A 26,444-nucleotide genomic window follows, 5' to 3' on the forward strand; every position below is an offset into this window, starting at 1 on the left:
ATCCAATTAAATAAATTCAATAAAATAATTCCAAACATGACCAGCCCTTTGCAAAACCACTGAGAGTGACCACAGGCTTCTGCATCCTTTTTATCATACAAAACAAAAAAGCGGGTAACACAGGAGGGGAAGGAGAACACTGGAGGTGAAAATAACTGGTATGAAGAAAACTAACTTTTATAATACAAAATGAACATCATTGTAGAGTAATTTTAAGGAACTAACTCACTTTAATAGGACAGCTCTTCAGTGTATAATTACTTCATTATCCAATGATAAAGTAAGAGGTTTAACTTTAAAATGCATAGAATCCTTTTAAAGACTTCTTTTGTACCACAGCCAGGCAGTCTCCAGTTTCTACAGAAAAAATAAAGCTGCTTGGAACTGTTCATAATGTATGCAGGCATTTTAAACCAGAGTATGGTTTCAATTTTGCTCTTCCAATTGTTATTTTTTTTTTTAAAAAGTGTAAAAACTATCAAATATGCAATTTTTCAAAATAACTCTTTATTTTATGGCTCCATTATTTCCAAACAATGCAGTACCCCAGATGTATAATTATTTTGTGTGATTGTATCAGATCACTACAAAAATCTCCAGCTGACTGTCAAGAGAATGCACCCAACCCTGGTCTCATGATTTGGAAATCCAAGTTTTAAGTACCTTTGGTCCCAAAATTTTATGTCAAGGCAAAGTGGAGCAGTTGAATCCTGTCACACACAGTGATCGGTATCTGTAATATCTTGTACAAACAGGTGAAAAAAGTTAACAGCACTTTATGGCAGTGTCAGACAGAAAAAAACCCCAGTTATATCATTTGCAAAACAAGCGAATAATGAACAGTACCACAGTGATCACTATATTTTTACTGCAATAAGATGCACCTTATTTTTGATGCTGGGGGTGGAGGAGGGAAAAGGAAGCTTTTAATTTTCCAGCAAGCACAGTAAATTGCAGTCTTGCTTTTCAAAATCTGATGAGAGCAACTTAAAAAAAAAAATCCCTCCTGCAAGAGACATCATTGTTGAAAAGCTTGATAGAACCGTACGTAAAATCCTAGAGAACCTGTCAGGAAGGTGCACTCACCAAAGGGCACTGAAGAAAACATTGCTTGTTGCGAACAGGCAGATACTCTTCATGTAATGGGATTCAAAGAGCGGTAATGCTGCACCATTAGAACTTACATCATTTCAGTTGTGACCACTTGCTTATGGACAATTAAAAATAGAAATGTACAGATGTTCTGTGTGCAACCCTGGTACAGAACCATCTTTATTTGCAAGACACAAATTGCTACGTTGCCATTTTTGTGCGCAACAGCTTTCAGTTAATGTTTTTTCTGTAATTTTTTAATTCTGTATCACTTTATACATCTTTCCATTATATTTCTGCTAATATAAATTCAAAGTTATATTAATTAACCATTTCGTGATCAACTGTATGGTTCATTAACATAATTTTCTATCCAACACATTTTGAACTCTTCAGAGGAGGAAGCCCATGGATGGTGCAGCAAAATGCCCACTACAACTGTAACACTGACCAATGGCCAGAAGGTAGAACCGAACTGCAACCGACAGGAATTGACATTTTACAAACTAGCCTGCTGAGCTCCAAACAGTCTTGACCAGCTTGGTATTTTTAGCACAGAATTTCCTATGTACTGTATGCTTTTTATGTTTTTCCCTTAATAGAAAAAACTGCTTTTACCCAATTTCTTCTCTTTCATGAAGCAGCATCCAAGTTCATGCCGGGAGGGTACTTTGGAGTTTCTTAACAATGGTTTCATTCCACTGTCATCTACAGCAACTCAGCCGTTAAGGAGACATGTCAGGCTCTCTTCACATTTTTCCAGTGCAGGCAGGAAAGAAGCCCAAGACCTGATACTATTTACTCATCCTACCAAAACAACAATCACTGCTTGAAAACAAATGTCTCGCAATAGTAAGAACTACAGAGGAGCAAACTGAAAATGAACAGGACCAGATAAATCAAATTATCTGAAACATTATTGCGCATTACTAATTTCTTTAGGCAGCATGTGAACACTCACTATTGACTGCGATCCACTGGAAAAAAAATATACTGCATTTGAAAAAACAGTATGCTCTGACATTGAGTTCACAGGGTCTATAAAGAACAACCTCCTGATGTGAGTTACTGCTGTGCAATCTGCTTATATAAACTTCCCTTTTTATATCACTCCAGTCTGTCCTAGCTCAAAATAAAAGCAGCTGTACTATGGGCATCTCTGCAGTTCTATCAAACCACCTGGTGGAGGACAGAAATGAGTAGCTTGCCATCTGCATTTTGCAGTTTTAAGAGTCCGTTTACGCCCACGTGAGCAGACATAACCACTTACACGGCAACGGCGCTGGGCTGCCCCAACACCCTCCTGTAAAATGGCAGATTAAATACATTCATTCCATCAGTGGTACTTTAGCAAAAGCAACAGGAAAAAAAGGAATACTCCCAAGACTGCCTCCCTTTCAGGGCATACCTCTGTTGAAGTGGATTTTATGTTACACCAGAATTCAGGTGTGTGACTGGGTGTAAAGAGAGGGGATTTAGAAACAGTATCTTACCTAAAACATTAAGCTGTAGGCAACCACTGCCCTTTGCCTGCCAGCTGCACTGGTTCTTTTCAGTCAGCGGGGGGATTCATAGCTCAGGGGAACTCACTATGGTGTATTGGTCTGCAACGCTCCCACTGAGCTACCTCAGGGTAAAACTACTGCTTTTGAGGAGACAGGGATGGCATATTTGACTAGGTATTTTTCCATTAAGTGAGGGAAATTGGCATTGCCTCTTGTTTTGGCATGCTCTTAGCTTTCCTCTGCAGAGAAAACACTGGCTAGGTTTTGTATTCTGCACACCATCCACTGTGATTCATGTAGCAGGAGAGAGAGAGAGAGAGAAGGGAGATCAATATTGCGAACTCAGAGCCAAAACTACTGAGGGCTTACTTTGTTCTCAGTAAAATTACTCTGTAAAAGGCAGTATGCCAACATCTGAATTCTGGCTGTCCTGCTTGTATTTAGAGAGATTAGTTTTATTTTAGGAACAGCTCTCTCAAATCTGTGTATAATCACATAAACACAATGTCAACCAGACCTGCCAGAAATAAGACCGTACATCATAGACAACCTTTCAAAAGTATCTTGTGTTACACATCTGAAAGTGTCTTCTGTTCCAGTTTGCCTTTAAATTCAACTCATCCTCCTTCCAGTAAGATTTTAGCACAGTGGTGAGCTATGTAATACTGCCCTCCATATAGTTATTCAGAGTATTTACCATAGGTGGCTTTTTTTTGTTTGCAGTATTATCTTCCTATAGATTTATGATAGCAATTATACCTATTTCTTTTTAAGAAACTAGTTTTTCTTCTATTACTCCTTAGCAAAACATTAAGATGGTTGGCATTGAATTATTTAAAATCTCCCAAAAGTATATTCAGTGCTGTTGCAACTAGCAGGGAGAAAAAGGCCTCTATAAACCACTCAAAGGTCACCTTGGTTGGACTGCAGTATACAAAATACAAAGGTGGCTAAAAATCAGCAGCAGCACCAGCAGACCTTCAGAAACAGCTAGAATTGCTCCAGCTTCCAAGGCGTGACAAATAAAGCTTTCCCCTATTCCCTAAGTCTTATGTCTTTCCTTCACTGTATTTTCATGTTTAAAAGTGCATTTCGAAAACTGATAATGATCATCGAGATGCATTCTGAACAAAAAGGGAAAGTAAAACAAATGACTTTATATTTTCCAAGTTTCCTCATAATACAAGATACTAGTAGCACATGGAATTTGGAGAGCTGATGGTAAGACCACAGCAGGGATGGGCTGATTCATCAAATGTGGATAGCTTTTAATCACACTACGATGCTGCAATGCTTTTTTGAGGACCAATTCCTCACAAAACACACCTGACGCTGGATCTTATTTGGGTCTTGGTTTTAGATCAATGTGTCTAATACAACAACTGCTGACTGCGTAGCTGCAAAGATACTGCCACCAGCTCCATTGAGTATCTTTGACTCCAGCACAATGAGTTGCAACAAAGTACAAGTTTGTGCAAACGAGGAATCTCTACCACACTGATGCTGTACAGACTACTGAAGAGACAAGTTGATGAATTTTCTTGAGCTCTAACTACAATGCCAAGAAATACTTGTGGTGACAGAGCTTTCTTGTCACAGACATTCTTCTACGGTGGTCGTACGATTGCACCTTTTGTCCAAATGCTGAATTTGTTTAAGTGTGGGTGAGAGTATACATTTTTAAAAATACAGACAATTCTTAAAATAATACATCATCAGGTCACTATGTTACTGATCTTCACTTTTAGTGGAGTTTAAAATTCCCCCAAAGAGAGGTGAGAGTCCATCCAGTATCTTCCTTTACTCTTGAATATTCACATTTGCGCAAACAACATGATATTCATTTGCAGGAGCCTGGATTCCCATTGTGTCCTCAGGTCCCATTCCACTTTTAAAATAAGCAATGATAAAAATACTGAAAGATGCAGTACCACATACCGCCTGACAAAAACGCAAGTGATTGTATGCCAACTAGCCACAGGTTACTGAGGGTCATGTCCCGAGAAATAGCTTTTGTTTGACCCTGCAGTGGAGGAAAAGCTCCTAAAAAAGAAAAAAAAAAACAAACCACATTTAATGCTTCTGCAGCAGGAACGATAGCCTTAATGCAAGATTGTCATCACTGCTTGTCCCAGAAACAGTGCCCAAAACCAATTAACTAGTTACTTCTGTATTATGCTATTACACTTTCAAAAGATTTGCCAGCATTATCAGTTATCTTCAAGAAAATAATAAAAAACCCCTTTTCTTTATTATTAAGATCAATTTTCATTTCATTTGGATATAAACTTAAAGCATCAGCTTCAAAGCACTCCTTAAAAGCAGCCGTCATCAACCTTTGCAAGGAAATCTGACTGTCAACTAAACTTTCTGTGTTATTTTTGAAGTCATGTTAACGTCCATATGATCAAATGGAATGGACTCCACATTAAACTTTACAACTGTTTGGTAATGATTTTGTATACTGTGAAGAACCAACACATGTACACTCTCAAGGATCCCCTTGAAGATATATGTACAGATACACACACAGTTTTTTTTAAACAATAGTTGCCCTATGATGTTTGCACATTCATTGGCCGGTCAGTCATACAGTCTGAGAAACCATTGCAAGTTGCTATTCAGTTTTCCAGAAAGACTTTTCTGAAATGACTGTTTAGGTGAGAAAGGCTGGCAAAAGGTACAGCTGACATGTTAAAAAAATTCATTTTTCCCTATTTTGATATTTTCTGACTTACAACACTAAATTACATGTGTCTGAACATATCAGAGCTTTACGATCATAAGTAAATTGTTGGCATATATTTACATCAGCATATTAAATAATTTGCGTTACATTTTACTGACATGCACGAAGCCTCAATGACAGGAACCACTTCCTCATTGTTGTTGTTAATCCTGAACTGTGGATAGAAAAACTCTAAATATACCAGAGAAGATTATGTACTTGCTGCAGCATTATGGAGTTGCAACTACTCACAGAAGAACAAGAGATGAATGATTCTAAGAGTAAAGACACAGCAGCATCAATTCTGAATTTTAGAAACCACACAATTCTGGCGATTAGATGCCATCAGCAGCTTATCTCTGTGCTTCACATTTGCAATCACTGGAGAAGCCGCAAACCAACATTTAAAACAAAGCTGTTCTTGATGTATGAATGCTCTTAAATTAAGAAGAAAAAAAAACCAAAACAGCCCCCAAAACCCTAAGTTATATGTATTTTCACACCTGGGCAGATTTGCCCCACATCATATATTCCTCAGTAATTCTTCACTGCTCAGATTCTGTTTGTCCACTCTATACCACATTTGTTCTTCCATGATCCATTTTTTTTCACAGAATGACAGAATGGTTGGGTTGGAAGGGACCTCAAAGATCACGTAGTTCCAACACCCCTGCCATGGGCAGGGACACCTCCCACTAGACCAGGTTGCTCAAAGCCTCATCCAGCCTGGCCTTGAACACCTCCAGGGATGGGGCATCCACACCTTCTCCGGGAACCTGCTCCAGTGCCTCACAACCCTCACAGTAAAGAATTTCTTCCTAATGTCTCATCTGAATCTACCCTCTCAGCTTAAAGCCGTTACACCTCCTCCTATCACTACACTCCCTCATCAAGAGTCCCTCCCCATCTCTCCTGTAGCCCCCTTTAAGTACTGGAAGGTTGCTATAAGGTCTCCCTGGAGCCTTCTCTTCTCCAGGCTGAAGCCCACCCCCCCGCCTCAGCCTGTCCTCATATGGGAGGTGCTCCAGCCCTCTGACCAACTTCGTGTCCCTCCTCTGGACCCGCTCCAACAGGTCCATGTCCTTCCTGTGTTGAGGACTCCAGAAGAGGACACAGTACTGCAGGTGGGGTCTCACGAGAGCAGAGTAGAGGGGGAGAATAACCTCCTTTGACCTGCTGCTAATGCTTCTTTTGATGCAGCCCAGGACACGGTTGGCTTTCTGGGCTGCAAGCGCGCATTGCCGGCTCATGTTGAGCTTCTCATTAACCAACACCCAAGTCCTTCTCAAGTCCTGTATTTGACCCACAGGCAGGACCTTGCACTTGGCCTTGTTAAATTTCATGAGGTTGGCATTGGCCCACCTCTCCAGCCTGTCCAGGTCCCTCTGGATGGCATTCCTTCCCTCCAGCGCGTCCACCACAGCTTGGTGTCGTTGGCAAACTTGCTGAGGGTGCACTCGATCACACTGTCCATGTCGCCAACAAAGATGTTAAACAACGCTGGTCCCAGTACTGACCCCTGCGGAACACCATTTGTCATTGGTTTCCACTTGGACATTGAGCCATTGACCACAGCTCTGAGTGCGACCATGCAGCCAATTCCTTATCCACCGAATGGTCTTCCATCAAATCCATGTCTCTCCAGCTTAGACACAAGGATGTTGTGTGGGACAATGTCAAAGGCTTTGTACAAGTCCAGGTAGATGATGTTAGTTGCTCTTTCCTCATCCACTAATGCTGTAGCCCAGTCATAGAAGGCCCCTAAATTTGCCAGACACAATTTGCCCTTAAAGAAGCCATGTTGGCTGTCACCAGTCACCTCCTTATTTCCATGTGCCTTAGCACAGTCTCCAGGAGGATCTGCTCCATGATCTTGCCAGGCACAGAGGTGAGACTGACCAGCCTGTAGTTCCCCGGGTCTTCCTTATTTCCCTTTTTAAAAACAGGGGTTATGTTTTCCTGTTCCAGCACTGACCTTTGGTGTAAATAACTTCCCTTTTTTCTTGGTACTGATAGCAACTGTCTCTTCCCCCTCCTCTCCCAAGCCAGCTTGTATCTCGCAGAGAAAATGATCCTTCACTTTCCTAACTAAGACAAGCCAAGCACGTTTAGTTGTACTTCACAGAAGTGATGCCTTCTTCCCCCTAATTGTCTTAGCACCTATTATTTGTCCTTCTTCCTGGTTCAATTAATTTTTCTTGATTGGGGATGACAGATCTGTACACAGAATTTCCAGATGAGGTTTCAGATTTGGTACAATGCACTGGTGAAAACCCTCTCCTGTTGCCCTGCAGGATGACATTGCTTGCTTTCTTAGTTACATCACACCAGTTGGCTTACAATCAGAGTGAATGAGGAGCATGATGACGTCTGTTTACAATTATCCATTTCCAACTGATAAGCTCTTAGTTTATAGGGTTTTTTAAATTAGTCTCTAAGTGGTTTTGTCTGGCTAAATGTAATCTAATTTGTGTTACTGCAGTGTTCAAGGTTATCCTGCAAAAAGACTTCAGAGAAATCATGAACATGCCAATACAAGCTTTCCACTAGCTGCTAAAATAGGAGTATTTGTGTTGCTTATACCCCAGATATTAACTGTAAATGGTTTTAATTTTATAAATAAAATGTGTAAAATGGACCTGTAAGAAAGGATGGAACAGTTTGATATTCAAACTTTAGGCAGATACATCTTCTGGTTTAATTTTAAGATGTCTAACATTACAGGTGTTCCCCAGATCCATTAAAGTTCTTAACACTTAGGAATACAGCAAAAAGGAGAAAGGTGTTTTAGGCTTTGTTTCTTCCTCTTTGCAAATAAAAATATGCCAAAAGAATGTATTCCTACCAATGATACTGTCAATACAAACTCTTAAAGTTTCACATAGCATTAAATGTTACTCCAGCTTTATGAAGCAAGCTTTATGAGCTGAGACAAGTTCCTAGCCAGTGTGCATTTAAAAAAAAAAAAACAAAAACAAAAAAAAAAACTGACACAGCCCTAAGTCTTAAAACCACACCAACTTGAGATAATGTAACATGTCAATACAAAGCCAGCTCTTATTCCCCTCACATTAGGCCTCAGGACTTTTCCAGGGGGTTTCCAAAAACTGTAACAGCACTTTTGCAGTAAGCCAACAAAAGCAATGCAAGCAACTTCTCAACTGGTATAAATGGCAGCAACTTTAATTTATGCTAATTTATGCCTAATAAGGTCCTATGTCACAGCATTTAAATTTAAAACACATCTTATTAATTCATACTGATTACACTGGTAAATTATAACCAATTATCCTATTTTTGAAGCACATTTCAATGAATAAACCTGATTATATTAATTTTACTCTCTGAAATTCTGGTGTACTTAGATTTTTTGGGCATGACTATTTTAATGGTATTCGTGAAATAATGTCTCAATAACAAGAATGCCTTACATCCTACTGACTGCACAAGTAGTTTTAAACAGATTCACAAAGCTATTTGTCTAACTAAGTCCAATATATGCATTTGGATGCAATTTAGACAGCAGAGTCTGACTTTTGCCATCAATGATGGCTGAGCGACAGCAGTATTTCATAAAGCAAAATACAACTCTGGGCTGTTAAATAAGTCTATCAATCTTTTTAAGCACTACAATTGATAAATTAAGCACTCAAAATTGAATTAAAGCTGTCTTTGCAATAAATAATCTAACAGAAGTAGCATCTTTGTTTAACAAAGTCACTATGGAATACTAAACTTGGTTTAATTCAAGAGACTGAATATTCCCCCCCCAACAACTATGCTACTTGCTAATTTAGAGATTATTTTTCTTCAGAGACAAGTTGCATTATTTCATCTGGAGTCTTCCTACTCTGTGTTTGATAAACTTCCTTTCCTGTATGTCTAAATAAAACTGTACTTTTTCCTCTCTGGATTTTTTTTTTTTGATGAATTCCTGTTTTGTATTCTGAACGCACACACAGCCCTACTGGAGGGCAGATGACATACTTCAGTATCAACTGGATGGCAAAAAAAAAAAAAATAGAGCCTTGAGGAAACACTTCTACAGCCCTGCTGGAGGGCAGATAACATACTTCAGTATATCAAAAAATAGAGCCTTGAGGAAACACTTCTTCAGCTATTGTTTCCAAGTATTTACCTGATCTTTTCAATCCTATTTGCCAGTATCCCTTCAGTAATGTTATTAATGCCATAAGTTTATTCAGATTCCTCTGCTCCACTAACACTAGAAGTACATTATGATGGAAGTGATCCTCAGAACCTCACAGCAAGGAGGCCAGTACTTACGGCACAGGGCTGCAGATCAAGACTCCAGAGACTTTATGCTATGTAATTCTCACAGATCCTTTCAACCATAGCATCTTTCTGTTTAGCTTAACAGGAAAAGAAGAGGACTATGGTTTTGGATTAGACCTGCAGGCTACTTAAATCAGTTTTCTCTAACCGTACAAGCACCAGAGGAACACGCTCAATACCCGCACTAAGCAGATAAAGTAACCTGCATCGCATAAGACTCTTATTTAATTCCTTTTAGTCAAGAAGTCGCTCATTTTATATCCCCTCGAAACTTAACATGAGCTCTAAATACTTTTACTCTGCATGTAAATATTCACTAACTCTTTGAATCTTGCTAAATTATTCCACTCAATGAAATCCTGTGGCAGCAGGTTTCACAGCTGAACTACATGTTATTGCAGAAAGACGATTTCCTTAGATCCATTTTGAACATGCCAGCTTCCAAATACTACCCTATTCTAGTGTCACCAGGGTAACTCACCTTTCCTAGATAATTTTTTATCATACTTTTTTGCCACACAAAAAGTATTAATAATTTATGTGAGGAATGTATACGTGTTCTTAAATCATTTCGAGATCCTTGTAAGAAAAGACATTATCAAAGCACCACTCTCATTGCTAGGTATCATCCTACCTGTTTCATAGAAGTGGGTCAGGAGATCCTCCTTTTCAATGAACCGTTGATACAGCCAGTGTGTGAGAGCTTCAGGCTCTGCAGGTACATCTTTAACTGGAAAAATCCTACGAAAGAAACAAACATAAACTAAACCTAGGAAATGCATTCTCTATGTGAAGGACAAGATTCTTTCCTTCTGCCCCAGCCCACCTCAAAACACGGAAAACAAGAGTTTGGTATCCATCTAACTGCATGGTTCATTCTCTCTCCGATTCACAGATCACGGAGCCATTAAGGATACAAACCTGGACTGTTCCAGGTTACCAGCCAGCTGCACACAAAAGGCGTTTTGTAGCAGCCTATGTAAAATGCTTGTTTTACAGCATTTGATAAAAGCTACAAAGTTGCCGGGGCTTTTTTAAAAGAATACCACCACGCTGTATGACTGTCCTTGAAAAAATACAAACCAAGAAGCAATGAAGTTCATGCACTGAAACCAAAAGCAGTAAGAGACTGAGCAGGTTCATCCCCAGTTTTGAAGAAACAGTTCTTCAACAGGCAGAAGTTACATAACAACATCACTAAGTACCAATAGCTCTTCTGTATCCCAGAAAACAAGTCCTCTCTGCTTCTCAAAGGATGCCAGCATCTTTGTCCGAAACTTCTAAAGCAGGTTTTACACTGAAAACTGACCATGTAAGTGTGCTCAAATATTGCTGCTCTGTTTTAAAAACCCCAGTGGAAGAATTACCAGTGTTTTGGTACTTCCACACTGAATACTAGGTCTACTTAGAAAATCAGATATCCAGGGCAGAATTCACTGAGACACATACCTACAGAAACCCCCAAGTAGCCCATCACACCCCACTGGATTTTTTTTCTAAATAGAATTTCAAGTCTTACAGTAACTGTGAAACCTCCTCAGTAGACCCTAAGTGCCTTTTGATATATATGAGAACTTGGATATCCACTATGCTTCACTGGGAGGCCAATGCAGAAGAGATTTGTGTATCCAGCTAGCCTGAAAAATTCAGTCAGAAATGCAAGACCTTTACTGTAGGTTTCTCTTTTCAGGTGAGCTCCCATTTACCCTGTCATCTATGCAATGCTTCTATTTTCATTAGTGGATTTTTCATTTAATTTCTTTTTAAATACAGTTTTGATTGATTATACTGACAAGAATTTAAATTAACACTACAATCATGTGGGAAGTGTCTGAACAGATACAGGAATGTCAGACTACAGAAATAAGATGCTTCTGAAGAATACTTTTGCTGCTGTTACTCTTTTCAACAGCTTTGCTTGCTCTGTTGCCAAGTCATTTGTACCTCCTCCTTTCAGTTTGATGCACGGAAAAATGAACTGCAAGTGGAGGAGAAAAGCAGCAAAGCGTTGCTCTAATGAGTGAAGTAGAAATACAGGTGCCTCGGTATACAGAGATAACTTCGATGCAAGGAGAGGAACAATTCTATTTACTATCTATGGCGTCAACATAAACTCAGATATTTCTGTAGCTTTTGTAGCAATTCTACCTAGGTCGTTCTCACACTGCAGAGTTCTCTGTGCTCTAGAAAAGCTGGTTTCAGGAAGCAGAAATTAGCAACTGTTACCTCAGGTAAAATACAGTTTGAAGAGAAGTCTTTGGGTGAAGATAATATTATGAAATAGTTGGTGGTCCAGTAAATAGCTCAAGTCTTCAGCGTGCATATTAGGAACAATGGCAAAGACAGGTAATAAAGAACTACTTTATCTTGAAGCCCAGACACTGTACACATTAAAATTACACCCACAAAGAAAGGACCATTTTTGTTGAGAGTGTAACACTAAGAAAGATTTACTCTCTGTCCCCTAACACAACCAAGCTGCCATGCACTATTTTTACTCTTCTGCCTATCTGCTGCAAAGAGACAAAAAGGACTCCACAAATGAACACTGCATTTCACAGTGTATTTTTGAAGGACAGATGCTTGCTTATGCAAGTTCGAAGATGGTTCAGAACTAGCAGAATGTATGTGTGGGCTCAGGACAGAAGTCTAGGATTACCTCGCTTCATAATGCAGTTTCCATCGTAAGCTGCAGATCTTCTTCACCTCCACCTTCACTTCTCATTTACCCAATGGGTAACAACTCTACAGCTCAATAACCTAGATAAATCTGATATTTTTCCAAGGATGTACCTACTAGTCTAAAAACATTATCAGAAGATCTTAGAAGATACTCATTAGAAACATTTTTATGAGCTGGCACTTCAGCAGAGTAGCAAAGTAGCATAAGTGACACCAGTATTGTGAGCGAGTAATGGAATGCAGCATGCGGCTTTCCTGCTTGAATCCATCCAGGTTCTTGTATGAATCAATACAGTAACAGAATAGTTGAATCTCTGGATGTAAACTCTGCTTCTTAGAAGTTTAAGCAGCAATCACTGTTACACCCATTTCGAATGAATATTAATGCAGAGGGGAAGACAACGGGTTTTCCAATAATGCTACACTGGCTGTCAAAATTTAGCAGTGGTAAGTACTGGTGTATTGAGAAGCATTTTCAAACACATTTTTAGATTATCCAGAGTTACTTTTACAAGTGGAACATTCTTATTAATGACTGAGATAATTTACAGATGAAATGTTTTTCTTAAAAAAAATAATAAAATCTTTAAACTGTGGAACAAGTCCTTCCTGTACTAGGTAAGGTGAAGCTAAACCTCCCTGTATTGATACTAAACATACTGCCAATATCATCATTCTTTGCCCATCAGATGGCTCAGCTGGCATCTGTGTTTTAAAAGAACACCCTCTTCAAGGAGATTGGGTTCAGGAAAGATAACTGAGAAAGTCTACTGTTACGAAACTATCTACACAGATGATCTCTTTCTTTAATTTCTCAAGGGAAGAGCTTCTTTGCTATCATCACAGGGAGGGAGAGACAGGGGTGTAAACCTCAATAAAAGCAGTGCCACCCCAGGCTGCACCCTGAGAAGTTACAAGTGGTGGTGGAAGTAAAGACATACTCCAATGGGAGTCTGCAATGCTCAGTAATGAACCAGTATCTTCTACCTGGAGGTTGCCTATCAGCAGCTGCAAGGTGACAATGGCCGTGGGACACACCACGTAACTGATTGAGGAACAGCAACTTTCTTAAACCACTACACAAATGTGTATCTATGTCCCAGACCAGAATATATTAGCATAAATGACGGCCCAGGAAAGAAAAAATGATTCTTAAACAAGGAGATGTAACTGCCAAAGACATGTTGGCATACATAAGAAATCATGGAGACTTACCTACTGATAGGTCATTTCTCAAAAGACACGAAATAATTTGAAGAAATAAATCATTTTCAGAAATACTTAATCTCTTTTAAACAGTCTTTATTGGAGAAACAACCTCTGGTTCTGTATTAAAATTCTGAAGTTCATCGATACCACCTTTAAGTACTAATTGCCATTCATCATCTGTCCTACCCTGAATTAAAATTCTTTATTACCCCCTACTCTTTCTAAATCATATTATTTGCTGTTTCAATGACTCTTTAAATAAACTCAACATGATGGAGGTTGTTGGGAGATCTCAGGCATAACTCAAAATAAGACACTTGCGTAAAAAAGCATCTTAAAATACATTGTCAAACTGCATGCTCTTCATAGACATTCCTGCAAAACTCACTCAGCAACCACAATGTATTCCATCTTATTTATAGCTAGGAGACGCGTTTATTTCAATAAATCTGTATTAACGTAGACACAAAAAAAGAACTTCCTCAGTAGCTGAAAGCTCATTTCAACAGCAGCACAGAACAAAAACTGGTACAAGAAAGAAAGGTGACATATACTCATCCGCATTATGGCACAAGGAGAGCTGAGTTAGCTGGAAATAGTGTGGTACGTTCATGCAGCATAAAATGCAGCTCTCCACTGCGGTGGAGGCAACTACGACTGGCCCTGACTTTGGGGCTCTGCACCACAATCACTATCACACAGTGCAAACGTGGGATATGGTCATACACGGGCATGACACAGCGGGGAGATAGTGCAAAAAAAAAAACCAAAAAACGCAAACCAAACCCAACCCCATGCCATTGTTGACTGAAGGGAAGCTAAGCATTGAACAAACTTCATACCTGGGGTTTTGCAATTTTTAACTCTTGGGTTTTGACAACAGAACTGCAGCACATGGGAAATCTTACGATCAGAGAAACTTGAAGACCAGCTGAGAAACACCAAGTCAGTTAGACTAAAGAAGTGGCTGGTGTAAGAAGAGAAGAAACAATCCCCAAACTCAACTGACCGTGGGGAAACTGGGGGAGCTGAGAACAGTAGCCAGTATGTGGTCTTGCTACACAGAGACCAAACCACTCAGAACTGTAAATGCAGTGAATCTGCATCTATGGTCAATGCACATCACAAAGTGATCCAAGCATAAAGCTAAACTATTCTGAGAAGAGGAAACAAACCTTTCCAACAGACTCATTAAAAGGCAAATCTCATAGTGATGCCTCTAGTTAGAGATGCCTTGCACCTTACAGTCCTTTTTTTTTTTGTGCTTACTGCTTTAACAGATGGGTTGAAATTTCCCAGAAAATCCCAGTGCCATTTGACTTGGAAGAAGATAATTAGATACTTTTCTTGAGTATTGCGTTTCAGAAAGCAAACCCAGGTTTTTTCAGCACTTTCCAATGCATTTTGAGACAAGTCTGTCATAGTCAAAAAATGATTTGGTAGGTAGAAAGGTTAAGTTCTCACACCTTCGTATTTTGAAGAACATGAATCTTGGTAATTCTCCTTTTTTCTAGGGAAGTGTCTTTTGACATCCTGAGGAAAATCAGGCCACAGCTTAGCCTAACTATAAACTTCTGAAAAACACGTCATTTGTGCAGAAAACTGAGGTTCAAAAAGCAAGCTTCCACTCATTATAAAAATTGAGTTTTCAAACAAAAAAAGACTACTGGATTAAACTGAACCTTTTACACCATTTCCATCAGCTAGAAAAGCACCTAAAAATGAAAACATAAAGCTGGTTGCTGTGTCCTCTACATTCCTCTGTTGCTTCCTAAGTAGGATGAAAAAGAAATAATCCTGCAGTAAAAGGATAGGCTATGAGAAAAGGAAATCACTGGATATGAAAGACCGTAAGGCAGAAAGAGACAGGTTGTGACCAAGAGGAATAGCAGAAAGGACTGACCGAGCAACCAGAACAGAAGAGGCTCTGCAGTCTCCTCTGCTCCAGTTCAAGTAACAGAAAATCTTGCTTTTTTCCCCCCATTGCTGCCATACATCAGTTCCTCATTCTAAAAGGGGAAAAACATTTTAAAATCTCTATTCTCCTTTCATACAGCAGGGATGGCATCTGGTGAAAAGTATTGTTTACTTTTTCCCAAGAGGCTTTTTTTGGTAATTATTATTTTTTCTATAACTCAGTCAAAAGAAACAATAAATGAGAAACTAGCACGCTAGAGCACACAGATTCATGCAGAACTTTCTCCCCAGTTATTTAAAAACTATCCTTAAAATTTATTTCAAATGTAATCTCTCCAAAATATTCCAAGTTACTAACAATGAGCAAAACTTTACTACACTAAATGAAGGAAAAGGGGGGTATAAGAAGAATCCAGACATATTCAGTATACGTTTCATGACAATTTCAGAGGCCATCTATGTCAAATGCCAAAAAAGAGAAACACCTCTGACATTTTCCATCTTTGGAAGACATTTCTGACATTTCCATCTTTTAAAAGATTAAGTCCACTTTACCTTGGGTTTTCCTTTACTAACTGAGTTTATTTCAGAGAGTTAAAGAAATGCACCAACTTTACAAGGGACATCCCAGGGCTCAGCACAGCACAGACCTTTTCAAACCTCAGTCACTGATTTAATCCTTGCCTACACTGTTAAGGACAAAGAGCAGTTAATACCCAGTTGTTTTCAAAATTAAAAATTAATAAGGAACCAAGTCGAATTTGTGATCTGCAGAATAAGCACCGGCATTCCCAGCTGACAACCCCAGATACTCTAATGGCTCTGTTACAGCAATGTTTCGGCCTCCACATGGAAGATGAACTCAAAAAAGGGCTTTAAGTTTCCTGATCAAGCCGTACAGCTACACAGGTCCTCCACCCTGCAGCTTGACCAGCTCTCAGGGAGCAGCACTGCACAGAAACCTCCCAGGACACTTTCCAGCACATGAAAAGGCAGCTCTGCATTGCCAAACAGAAGTGCCAGGGATGAGAGGAAGGAGGCTGATGTGGCAAGGATCAGCTGGCTGGTCACAAAGTACAGCTGTTGGCAGCACACACTGTTTAACCAGCATAAAGGGGTTTGATGTCTTTCCGTACCTATGCCTGATTAAGGTCTGACATGGCAACAGAGTTGAGCCATCACTGTATTTTCAGACAAGCAAGGACTAGAGATCTAGGAGGACTGCATACAACGCTCCTGGGAGAGCGTCTTCCACTAGCCCTGCCAATAATTTCAAAAATGATGTCTAAGAAATTCACGTCAGCCCACTGGGCTTCAGTTGTCTGGCTTCCCAGTCCTGGAGAAGGTTCGATAAAGTGACAGCAGAGCTGTCAAATCATCATCAAATCATCAATACATGATTTAAAGTCGTCAAAATCCTGAAGGTACCCATCACATTAGAGCAGTCTTCTAAAAAAAAAAAAAAACCCTTAATGAGTAAAGTCAGGTGATCTGGGGGGAAAAAAAAGAAATACACAGTTGCTGTAATGCCCTGACGGGAATCCAACAGGAAAACTTCTGTATAAGCAATAGAAAAGGATGATGCAACATGAATTAATTCATGTACACATGCTGTTCAGTCGCTCTCTGCTAATCCTGCCACGGATAAATATATCTTTTACCTAAAACAGAAGAATATTTTTAAAACGACGCAAAGATATCTAAAAATAAATTTTATTGTCAAAACCACTGAAGGTGAAAATTCACTTTATTCCTTCCAAACTATAGCTCTAATTCCAGACACACTGAGAGGTCTTAGCATATCACAGCTAGATGATACACTAAATCTGGCAAAAAGGATTCAGTAGTGATCTGACTTTTTTGGTATGGAATTATTCTGGGTAGTCAGAGTTGCAGAAGGGCCTGACAATAGTTGCAGATGAAATTCAATACTAGTAGATGTACGGCAACGAACACTGTGGAAGGAAAAAGCACCAGCAGCTACATATACACTGCCACAGGCCCTATGATTAGGTATTATCAAATATATTCCGCATAACTATATTCAGCTACAGGACATTAGTCAAAAAATTAAATGTTCTAAGATATGGAATGGTCACTGAACTTCTCAAAAGAAAACTGCTGTGTTTAGATGACACGAGTTGCTCACCTGTGAGATGCACATAAAAAAGACATTGCTACTGATGTCCCATATCCTGAAACATGACATTACGAATTGGTGAATACTAGTTTTTTAATATTTTATTTCAATGTAGGAGTAGAAAGTTTATTTCCTACCTGTAATGTACATGTGTAACTGTTGGTTGTCGGTAGCCAAGAATCCAAGTTTGTATGTCTATAGGTTCACCTTTTGGATATGCAATGGTTGTATCTATCACCCACTGGAGGCCTTTTGATTTGCTCTCTAGAACAAGAAGAAATGTGATCTTTAAAGTAAGCAGAAAGTGCATGTCACTCATTTGATAGTTATTCCATTTTTATATTGTTTCATGAGGTATGAGGCACAAATAAAATAAGACAGACAAAAATCAAATCCAGATTTCACTACAGAGCACAGAAATACTCTTACAAACTTCAGCTAGACCAAGATTTTACTTTCACGGTTATTTCTGCTTTCTTACATATTGTAGCACAGAACAAAGCTCACTCGCTCGGTATGAGTATTGTCACGTAACATGTTAGCCCAAATGTCAGGTGCTTCCCCCCATTCACCAGAATGAGAACTTCAAAAATAGAAATCCAGCTTTCTTCGTCTGCACTGCAAACACATTTACAACTGGGCCTTCATAAGAGCTCGCAGCTGCAGATCACTGATGAAGCAACAGCCACACAGATCCCCACTACCGGGGTGCGGCAAGCGGATAAAGGTGATTTATGCCATACAGCGTAGTTTGATTTTCAAAGACATTTTTTAAGAAAATCCCTAAAAAGTTCTTCAAAATTTGAGTTACAGGATAAAGAAGAAATACTTTGAGTATTAAACACAAGAAAGCAACAAACAGAAGATGGTCAGTTTTCACAATGGAGAGGAGATGCATCCACAAGGTCCCAGAAAGACTGATGTGAAGTACATGCTCATATGCTCCTCGGCGTATTTAGAAACTGAAAAAAAATTCAAAGGAGGTGAAAATAGTTGCTATGAAGATTATTTAGGGCTATTAACAGGAAAGTCAAGTTTAAACCTGAACACAGGTTACTACCAGCAACAGTTAAAGTCAGATATCAACCAGTCACGACTTCTCTGCATGTCTTCAATTCACAGGTTTGCAAAGAGCCAGAGCAGCAGATCTGTCAAGCACACCAGGAGGGAGGGGCACATTGCCAAAATGGCACTTTGAGTTTAGCTTATCAATTTTATATCTGTTCTGTGGGAACTGGAGCTGCCTTGTATCTGAGGTCATGTTATGTTCGGGCCAGTATAGTAACACGCTTACTTAACGCTTAATACACTGGTATAGTAATATGCTTACATCATACCCAGCAATGTCTTCAAGGATTTAAAAAGCTGACTATTAAAAACAGCCACCTGTTGGCAGAAGCATGTATGAGGTGTTAGGTTTTAGTACAAAGTACAAGACTTCAAGCCTGCAGCTGAGATAGCCATCAAAGAAATATGATAGAGGTTGACAAAACACACTGTGGGCATGAAGAACGAGCATGAGGATAGACTGCTCACCATCTTTGTCAATACAAGAACAGACATATTCAAAATGAAGCCAAAAGGAAAAGTTTTTCAAAGCAAATAAAGAAATAATTCTTTGTGCAGACTGGAATAAAACTGCGGGGAACCCCTTGCCAAATGATGTCAAGGATGCTGATAGCTGGGATCTAGAGGAAATTAGACAAGTACATGGAAGAAATGCATTGGAGGGTTAACAAAACGGGCAGAAACCCCCATCTGGCTGGGGAAACCCACCACACTGGAAACAGTCAGAAGCTAGGCGAGTATGTGGGAGAAGAGTGCTCGCTCCATTCACATGCTTCCTCTGATATCCACTTGGAGTCATGGAGAAGATACTGGGCTACAGAGATGTTTGGTCTTGCCCAAAATCGTCACTCAGATTTCACAGAAAAGCTACTGCACACATGAAAAAATCTGCGACACAGTCTGAGACGCACTCTAAAAGCTACCGTCGTTAATGCCAACTGCTACGTACCTGAACATGCAAGGACTGACTTGCGAGTTCCTACATGCATTTCATTTAATTTGCATTTAAATTAAATTAAGTGTGAGAAGACAATTACAGCAATGCTATCACATATATCTATCAATTATTTTAGCAAGCAACTAGTGTTTTCACAGGGTCTACTCAACAATGGAGCTGTACTGCTTCATTACAAATGCAAATACACTGCCTGAATAAGGCCAGACAGTATTGCCTAATATTTAGGCTATGAGTTATTAGTAGCAAGCAATGCACTATTCCAAAATTTGACCAAGTGCCAGCTACACAGGTCAAGCTGAAACATCTTGTGTCACCTTGTAGAAATACAGTATTTTAAAATCCTGACAGACACGTGAAATGAGAACACGAGGTACCATTAGAGGCTCCAGGCTTGCCAGCATCATGACAGAGTGCTTGTCAAGTCTCTCTTAAGAAAAGCACTACCTACAGAGTCCTTCATTTTAAAAGTAGCAACCTATTAGAGAAAAGCCAATATGAAATTAATAGTAAATCCACAGAAGTATTTATTTAGAAATGGATTTCGGAACAAAGCCATTCAATTTATTATTTTCCCAGATGTAAAGTAAGAATGGATAAGGGCAAGTAAATTGTCTAAGTGAGTAAGCAACAAAGATCATCAATTGCAATTAAAAAGTGCCAGGTTAATATGGGCACATTATCTTATTGTTTACAGTAAAGTGTTTTAAAATAATTTATTAACTATTTAGTTAGTATTTCAGACTGCTCTTTCAGTGGATAATGGTTCAAACTTCATTAGGGGAAGACTCCCGCAGTCCTCTTCTGTGCTGAATTCCGACCTTTCGCTTTTGTGGAGCAGAGCCACTGCAGAGATTCCTCATAACATCTCCAGTCTCACCTCCAGCCCCTTCCAGGGCAGGGAGGGGAGAAAAACCTGCCTCTGAGAGCCCACCAGGAACCCCAGGTTAGAGGAAAAAACAAAAGGCCAAAGGTAACGTCAGCCTCCATAGACCCTCCTTTAGAGCAAGCAAGTCTTAGCACAGCTGCCTCCACGTGCAATTACCAAAATGTGCTATCAAATCACAGTCACAGCCATATTTCTGCACGTTCTGGTTTAAAATAAGCCTTACATAATCATCCGAGGTCTCACACTGCCAAAAAAACCTAAGTCACTAAGGATTTCAGAAAGTTAATTTTGAAATAGATCTTGCTGTCCCTTCTGGGGAGTTATACTGTTGTTGTGTCCTGCTCATGAGCTTATTTATTTTAAAGCCACAAAGCTGAAACTGCAAAAGAAACAGACAACTGTGCACAACAGAAAGGGGCAGGACCTCAGTATGCCTGAGGATGCCGCTTTCAAGCATAAGCAGACCTTTGAACAAGAACAAACCCTACTATTTTTTAAATGGAGCAGATGAAAGGAACTCAGAACGGAAAGATTGCTACTGTAGTTAAAATAGGGTGTGAATCTCAGGTCTGTCATTTGTAGCTTAAAAAAAAAAAAAAAAAAATTTGAGTGTAGCTGTTCAAGGACTCCTCTTCCCAAGTTTGGCTTGGCCAACACAGCCACAGATGTTTCTGACAGCCAAAATCTTTTGAACTTTCTACCTACCACTAAAAGACACCCTCATCCTTCTTTTCTAGTACCTGCTGAAACACTGAGCAGCCTGGCTGCCAAAGACTTCAGCAGAAGAAACTGCTGCAGAAGACGCATTTAAGCTGATCTCTTCGAGGACCTGTTTTTCTTCTGTGGCACCAGTCTGCTTGTCACTTCCAGCACAGGGGAAGGATTTTGATTTCTCAAATTGCCTCAAAATGTCAGCAGTCTGATTCTTTTTAAATAGCACATAAACATTTGAAACAGGCCTGCAGGCATCTCTCCTACACAGTTTCATCCAAACCACGTAGTAATAATGTACTTTAGTACGAATGGTACATACTTGCCTTATGAGACTGAACAATCACATGTAACAGTAGCTTACTGACCTAGACAAAAAAAAAAACCAGAATAAAATTTAAAGTCTCCTAATTTATGTTTTTTTTAAATCACCAGCAGAGGCAAAACTTCATAACTATTTTCTTCCTTATTTTTGTTCTAGCTGTGGATTCAGACCATCAGTGTTTTCAAGACATTCAGTGCTCTGCCATCCTCTATGGTCCTCTCACAGCAGGTACTTGACTGTCTACAGTCACAAACTGAGTGTGGTCAGAGCCTCTCTTTGTCCCTGCTGTCCTCCCTGGGGTTGCTCTCAACCAATGCTAAAATCTGGATTTGACCATGCACAGGATTCTTCAAACCTGCCAGTGGACCGTCAGTGTTTACCACTGAGAAAAAGAGCAAGTTATAAAAAAGCGGGAAACCTCGCCTCTAACTGAGCTCTGGATGGTGCGACAATGCCAAATTGCATCTGGAGTGGAAAAGAATGCACCAGCCAGGCAGAAACCTGAGGACCGCAGCTTGCACTTGGAAAAGAAAATATTTACTAGCATTCACTAGTATTCAGGTGTGGTTTCCGGAACACTTACACCACTCTAAATGTAGCCAAAAGAGGCTGTTGCCTCCTGCTGCATATCAATGCATTCTTGTAACTTGTCTTCGTGTGATCAACTGGACCACTGACCTTAAAATTAACTTTTTTCCCCAAAGACTAGCTCTCAGACTGAATGTTTCACTCATCATACCAAGATCTCTCTATAGCAAATCACCTGGAACAAAACAAGAAGCCCCTTTCCCACAACATAAAAAAGCCTTCCCACATGTTATTCAAGTCACATTCCTCATATAAGAGAGATGTCCAGCTCTGTAGAAGGGAAAATTGAATTTCTCTGAGAAAAAGCATCAGAACTGAATGTACTGTGCTGCATTTGAAAACAGTAAGGTAAGATTTCAATATGGCTCTAACCAAGCTCACATCAATCTCTTATCAGACCAAAAATTGCTGCATGGTAAAATAAAGCAGAATTTTTAAAACATACTAGAGCAAGGTCGATCAAAAGTAAGCTCTAGAACACACATCTTTGGTGAACAACTGCTCCAAACTCCCTTGACTTGCCAGCTGTTTGGCATTTAGGACATTTTGCTAGTTCTAAAACTCACAAGAAGATCAATTCTTATTAACTGAAGAAACATTGTACTTGCTACTGTGTCAGAGACTAAGTGTTCTGACATAACAGAACAGGGGAAGGGGACATAATTTCTGATGAGGAAGAGTTACACTTAATCTATAAACCAATTTAAGTAAAATCGAGTGGAGGAGGGAGGTAAACTCCCATAATTATCAGTAAAGCTTGGCTGTAGAAAAATATTTGAGAGAATGACAAATAATGGAGAAGAAAGCTTATTATAGTAAGCTGAATAATTTGGTAACCCAGGACACCAAGAACATAGTTAAATACAACAGTACAGAGCACAAGAAGTGGTGCAGAGTAAAAACGTTTTCAGTGAACCATGAAGTTCAAGTGCGATGCTACTGATGAAAACACCACTTCCCAAGCAAAGAAGTACAGTAACAAAGTACAGAAAGTTTATGCGCAATCTCTACACAAAGCAATGGCAAAACCTTCACTGCATTTAGTTCTAGCACCCACAACCCAATTATTACAACCTAAAGAGGATACAGACAAGTTTGACCAAGATGGGTTCTTCCATATATTTTAAAAAAGGGAAAAATAAAAGAGAAGAAAAAGAAACACGACTTGTCACTTTATAATACAATCTTATCAATTTATTCAATTCTATTTCATTCAACTGAACAAACATTTTTCAAAACTTAGTGAAGTGGCAAGAGTACAGTAAAAGCATGTGGAAGGCAGAAGATTGGAGGAAGACTCTTTTATACAAGATATAGGTCAAGAATTAACCTTTTGTACGTCTCTGAAAGGGAAGTTTTACTGTGCTAGAAACATTTTTGTGAGCTTAAGAGGACTTAAAATACCTCAGCTTCACATGTACCAAAAGTTACTCTTTCCTAGCATATAAAATTTATTTTTTCTTCTCTTTTTCATCCCTTTTATGTTTTCATGTCCATTACTCTTTTACTCAGACAGAATGATAGCTGAAACCATATATTTCTTTCCTATTTTTGCCCACTTATCTTTCCTTCTGTCTTTTGAGTAGGATGGACAGATGTGGTTCCACAGTATTTCTGAGACAATTCCTGTATTTTAGTACCCAGTTAGGTCAACTACTGTCAAATGCTCATTTACCCAGATTCTGAATCATGCCACTCAAAAAAAAAAAAAAAAAAAGTGCCAGGTTTGTTCCCCTAAGTCAATAGCAATCTAAGAGTATGAAAATATAAAACTGGTATTCGACACGTGCTTTTGGTCCCCTTCCAGAACTAGCAGGCCTGTTATTCACTTGGGGAAATTCTTACTTTTCATGCCTTCTTGCCTTTGAGACAGGAAGAAAGAGAATAGGAATAGGACAAACTTTTATCCTTAAAAAACATAACTTCTAACAAGGTCTTGGGCATTCTGTTTCAATTTTTTAAACCTAAAATCTTCTAAGACAACAAAGGCTTCCTTGAGCCTCTCTTTGCTGAATGCAGGCTGAAGGGAGATATTCTGATGCATTCCACAGCTTGATCTTCAGTTAATTTAAAATACTCCCTCCACTCCTGCAAGAACACAATCTCCATTCATTGACTACGTTATCTTCAAAACTAAAAATCTGGTAGCAATTTCTGTAGAAGGCTTCTTGCTAACCCTGAAATTTGAACTTCAGCACAGAAAAAACCCAGTGTCATCTGCATATGTGGCTTCATTAGGATGGATCTTTGGTTCAAACTGCTGAACGATTATAATAATTTGGCTATGGCAATACCAGCACCACCCACCAACAAGAAACCACCACAAGCTCCCAAACCATTGTTTCTATAATTAACAACAGAAATCCACAACTAGGCTCTAACCCCACTCTCTGAATGTGCCAAGAACTTAATTGTAAAAACTGAGAGACATAAAGCACTAAGTCCCCTATCTTTAGGCATTATTTATATCCCAGCCATACTCTCCCCTACAGGCCAGGCACCCCAGAACCATAATGCTGCAGGAATATTCTTATTCCCCCATAACTCTTCTAACAAGACAGCCAAAACAATCCCTCAAATCTAGTCATCAGTGACAGTTAACTCCAGCAACAAACAGGACAGTCATCACAAAAATCTGTACAGAAGAACATGAACTCAATACAAAACAGTTCAGGGAAAGCAATGAATTATACAGTACTGGATGCAAAGAAACTTCTAAAGCCAGGAATAAAAATTTGAACATAGCTTGCATATTGGAGAAATACTTTTACTATACTTCCACGCTATCATGAACCAGTGCAAACCACCTATCTTGCTGAAAGTAGCAGCCCACCTTCCTGCCCACTCCAGGTGCCCATTCCAGTACCTGCTCTACCCATCATGTATACCAAGACAAACATTCATGCAGCCACACTGTAGGCTAAACCAAATTAAAACTAAGCTTTTCTTTTTTGGGTGTGTTTCAGCATAAAAAACAAACTTAGTGGAACTAAAAGCAAATACTAAAACTTTCATATAAATATGATGGTGCATTATGAACATATTTAACACTTAAAGAGACAAATTCAACACAAAATATTTTGCTTAACTCAAATCTTGGACATTCAACTTGCTTTTTATCCACAAGAATGAAGTGGTCTTTACCTTTTATCACAGTGTCTCCACCTGCTGGAGTTCCATTTTCTTGCGGCGCTACAAGTGTGTTCAGAATTACTTGTGTTGCCCCAAGTCTTGGCAGGGTGACATGTTTAAGAAATGGCAAATTGTTTTTCTTGGCATATGCCTGGCTTGTTTCTCTCCTTTTCCTAAGAAAGCCACCCTCTGGAAATAAAACAATCCATTTCCGATTGCGGCTCCTGTAATATTTTTCTAGGTGCTCCTTGAGTAACACAAGCTGGTGGTCACGGTGTGCTTTTCCCTATAAGGATAAAACATTGCCTAAATAAAGTGAATGCTTAAAAGAGATATAATTAGACAGATAATTATTACATTTCTAAGACTTCTCTCTTTCCAGAGATACAAATAAGCCCCTATGACAACACAAAACTATGTTCTCGTAGGAGTACCTAGCTGGTGGCTGAATTAATGCTACTTTACAGAAAGGCTGAAAAAAAGCCCCTGAAATTGAGGATGAAGTTCCTGATTTGATGACTGCTCTGCAAGAATGATGTCCAGATTGTAAGTGGGAACTTCACATAACAGGAGGATGTACTTACAAATCCCCTGGTTGTTACTGGGTTCCAAGTTGAATTTGCTAAACTGAATTCTGCAAACGCAGTCTAGGGGTCAAGCTATGATTCTGAGGTCTATGTATCATCAGTAACTTCTGCAAGCCAAACAGTATCTTTGCTTACACCATCTTCTACCCACCCCAATCCCATATTAGAACTGCAGAGGCACCACAGGCAGACCTGGAGACAGGCCCAAGTTGGGTTACCACAGCAGAACCACAGATTTGACCCAGATCTGAGCTGCTGGAATGACTCATTCATTTCTCCCCTTTGATATATTAGCACAACTTCATCACTTAAGACAGTAAGATATGTCCTTAATTACTGCGGAAATATCGTCAATATCTTCAACAACAGTCTTTTCTCTTCCCATCTCTGCACACAGCAAGAACAAACTATCCAGATTTTCACAGGAGTGAATTGACATCAATCGGCATTTTTAAGTGTTCCACAGTGACTTTGCCAAATCACTCAAAAGAGTCAGGAGTCCAAATTTAAGCTCTCCTCAGCAGAGGTGATTTTAATACTCTGAACCATCAACAAAACTGCCGTGAACCTTCCACTGTTTGGTGGCTGGTTATTTTTTTTTGTCAGAGGGAAGAAGAGGG

General features: G+C 39.3%; 1 protein-coding gene across 1 annotated transcript in view; it reads right to left on the minus strand.

Annotated features, from left to right (window-relative positions):
• Positions 1 to 3,363: 3,363 nt before the first annotated feature.
• LPGAT1 (lysophosphatidylglycerol acyltransferase 1) overlaps positions 3,364 to 26,444 on the minus strand; it is a 56,906-nt gene continuing 33,825 nt past the window's right edge. Inside the window, exons 4-7 of the mRNA XM_010074247.1 lie at positions 25,250 to 25,523; positions 17,707 to 17,833; positions 10,256 to 10,362; positions 3,364 to 4,640 (exon numbers count right to left, since the gene is read on the minus strand). Coding sequence (XP_010072549.1) covers positions 4,489 to 4,640; positions 10,256 to 10,362; positions 17,707 to 17,833; positions 25,250 to 25,523 — 660 coding nt within the window. The 3' untranslated portion in view covers positions 3,364 to 4,488. The remainder of the gene's footprint in view (positions 4,641 to 10,255; positions 10,363 to 17,706; positions 17,834 to 25,249; positions 25,524 to 26,444) is intronic.

The sequence above is a fragment of the Pterocles gutturalis genome, unplaced genomic scaffold (assembly GCF_000699245.1).
Source record: "Pterocles gutturalis isolate BGI_N339 unplaced genomic scaffold, ASM69924v1 scaffold12332, whole genome shotgun sequence".
NCBI classification, from domain to species: Eukaryota; Metazoa; Chordata; class Aves; order Pterocliformes; family Pteroclidae; genus Pterocles; species Pterocles gutturalis.